The sequence below is a fragment of the Miscanthus floridulus genome, chromosome 8 (genome assembly GCF_019320115.1).
Source record: "Miscanthus floridulus cultivar M001 chromosome 8, ASM1932011v1, whole genome shotgun sequence".
Lineage (NCBI taxonomy): Eukaryota > Viridiplantae > Streptophyta > Magnoliopsida > Poales > Poaceae > Miscanthus > Miscanthus floridulus.
This window is the reverse complement of record NC_089587.1, coordinates 169763724-169766890: the sequence shown is the minus strand read 5'-3', so window position 1 is coordinate 169766890 and position 3167 is coordinate 169763724. Positions and strand designations below refer to the sequence as shown.

Genomic DNA, 3167 nt, shown 5'->3' with positions numbered 1-3167 from the left:
CTGGTCCGAGAGTTAGGCCGGAACATGCCGACCTCGGCGACCACGCTCCTCGACATCGCCACCAACTTCGCCTTGGGAAAAGAGGCTGTCGGAGCCATCTTCCCCGACAATGAAGCCAAGGGGAAGTGAAAAGATGAGGCCCCCGAGGCCTCAGCTCCCCACCTCCCTAAGAAAAAGAAGAAGGGTCACCAGGGGAAGCAAGAAGTCCTTGAGGCCAGCCTAGTCACGGCTACAGAGTGCAAGAATCCCCAAGGCCCCAGAGGCCCCGGGCTCTTCGACGATATGCTTAAGAAACCCTGCCCTTACCACTAGGGCCCAGTGAAGCACACCCTCGAAGAGTGCACCATGCTCTAGTGTTACTACGCCAAGCTCGGGCTCTCCGGCGACAATTCCAAGATGAGGGACACCAGCGATAGGGACAATGACAAGGACGATGGGTTCCCCGAGGTACGCAATGCCTTCATGATCTTCGATGGGCCTTTAGCGTGCCTCATGGCGTGCCAGCGGAAAAGGGAATGCCAAGAGGTCTTATCGGTTAAGGTGGCCACTCCCTGGTACCTCAACTAGTCTCGGGAGGCGATCACCTTTGATCAGGATGACCACCCTGATTATGTTCCGAACCCCAGGTAGTACCGACTTGTCGTTGACCTGATCATCGGCAACACCCGGCTCACTAAGGTGTTGATGGATGGAGGCAGCGGCCTCAACATCCTCTACGCCAACACCCTAGAGCACCTGGAGCTCGACCAGTCGTAGCTTTGGGGTGACGTCATGCCTTTCCATGGCATCGTGTCGGGAAAATGCACACGGCCCCTTGGGCGCATCAACCTACCCATCTGCTTCGGTACTCCCTCCAACTACTGCAAGGAGGTCCTCACCTTCGAGATGGTTGGGTTCAAGGGAATGTACCCCGCCATCCTGGGATGGCCGTGCTACACCAAGTTCATGGCGGTCCCCAGCTACACCTACCTCAAGCTCAAGATGCCGGGCCCCAACGGCGTCATCACTATCGAGTCCATGTATGAGCATGCATACGACTACGACGTCGAATGCATCGAGTACGCCGATGCTCTTGTGGAGTCCGAGACCCTCATCGTCAACCTCGACTGGCTTGGTAGCAAGGCGCCTGACTCCAAGTGTTGCGCCTTGACTTTCGAGCCCACGGAGGCCATCAAGCTCGTCCCGGTCGACCCCATCTGCCTCGACGACTGGGCGTTGAGGATTAGCGCCATCCTCAACATCAAATAGGAAGCCGTGCTCATCGACTTTCTTCGCGCAAATGCCAATGTATTCGCATGGAGTCCCTTGGACATGCCGGGCATACTGAGGGAGGTTGCCGAGCATGCCTTGGACATCTGGGTCGGCTCCAGACCGGTGAAGCAGTGCCTGCGCCGATTCAATGAGGAAAAATGCAGGGCCATTGGTGAGGAGGTGCAGAAGCTTTTGGCGGCCGGATTCATCAAGGAGGTGTCCCATCCGGAGTGGTTAGCTAATCCTATATTAGTTAAGAAGAAAAATGGGAAGTGGAGAATATGTGTGGACTACACTGGTTTGAATAAAGCATGTCCAAAAGTCCCTTTCCCATTACCTCGAATTGATCAAATCATTGACTCCACTATGGGATGTGAAACCCTATCCTTCCTTGATGCGTATTCCGGTTACCATCAAATCAAGATGAAAGAATCCGACCAGCTCGTGACTTCTTTCATCACACCATTCGGCATGTACTGCTATGTGACTATGCTGTTCGGCCTCAGAAATGTAGGGGCCACATACCAGCGGTGCATGACCTAGGTCTTTAGCGAGCACATTGGGTGAACCATCAAGGCCTACATGGACGACATCGTGGTCAAGTCCAGGAAGGCCAGTGATGTCGTCAATGACTTGGAGATAGCCTTCAACTGTCTCAGAGAGAAGGGCATTAAGCTCAACCTCAAAAAGTGTGTCTTCGGGGCCCCCCAAGGCATGCTCTTGGGATTCATAGTCTCAGAGCGTGGCATCGAGGCCAACCCGGAGAAGGTCTCAGCCATGACCAACATGGGACCAATCCGAGACCTCAAGGGAGTATAGAGGGTTATGGGATGCCTTGCGGCCCTGAGCCACTTCATTTCGTGCCTTAGCAAAAAAGGCTTGCCTCTGTACTGCCTCTTGAGGAAATCAGAATGCTTTTCTTGGACCCCCCGAGGCCGAAGAAGCCCTCACCAAGCTCAAGGCATTGCTCACCAATCCTCCCATCCTAGTACCGCCAGCCAAGGGCGAGGCCCTCTTACTCTATGTCGCCGCAACGACCTAGGTGGTCAGCGTGGCCGTGGTGGTCGAGAGACAGGAAGAAGGGCATGCTCTACTCATCCAAAGACCTATTTACTTCATCAGTGAAGTGCTCTCCGAGACCAAGACATGCTACCCCCACATCCAAAAACTGATTTATGCCATAGTCTTGGCTCGATGCAAGCTACGTCACTACTTCGAGTCCCACCCGGTGACCGTGGTGTCGTCTTTCCCCCTGGGAGAGATAATCCATAACCGGGAGGCCTCGGGTAGGATAGCCAAGTGGGCCATCGAACTCATGGGGGAAGCCCTGTCTTTCACGCCTCAGAAAGCAATTAAATCCTAGGTCTTGGGCGATTTTGTGGCTGAGTGGACCGACACCCAACTGCCACCTGCTCAAGTCCAGGCAGAATGCTGGACCATGTACTTTGACGGGTCCCTGATGAAGACTGGGGCAGGTGCGGGTCTGCTCTTCATCTCACCCCTCGGAGTGCACATGCGCTACATGATTCGGCTCCACTTCACCACCTCCAACAACGCAGCCGAATACGAAGCCCTTGTCAATGGTTTGCAGATCATCGTCGAACTTGGAGTACGGCGTCTCGACGTACGGGGTGATTCATAGCTCATTGTCGATCAAATGATGAAGGAGTCGAACTACCATGACCCCAAAATGGAGGCGTACTGCAAGTTGGTACATCGCCTAGAAGACAAGTTCGACGGTCTTGAACTTAACCACATCGCGTAGAAATTTAACGAAGCCACGGACGAACTGGCAAAGATGGCGTTGGCACGGGCCCCGGTCCCCCCGAACGTCTTCGCTAGAGATCTCCACAAGCCTTCCATCAACTACGCCTCGGCGACAGAAGAAGGCCCACCGGTCGAGCCCACCGTAGGGC

General features: G+C 54.6%; 1 protein-coding gene across 1 annotated transcript; it reads left to right on the top strand.

Annotated features, from left to right (window-relative positions):
- Positions 1–771: 771 nt before the first annotated feature.
- LOC136470164 (uncharacterized) lies at positions 772–1248 on the top strand. The gene has a single exon (XM_066468103.1). It carries the CDS (start codon positions 772–774, stop codon positions 1246–1248), a length of 477 nt encoding a protein of 158 aa, XP_066324200.1.
- Positions 1249–3167: the final 1919 nt, after the last annotated feature.

Coding starts and splice junctions, on each gene's coding strand:
- LOC136470164 (XM_066468103.1), top strand. CDS start 772: ATGCCTTTCCATGGCATCGTGTCGGGAAAATGCACACGGCCCCTTGGG.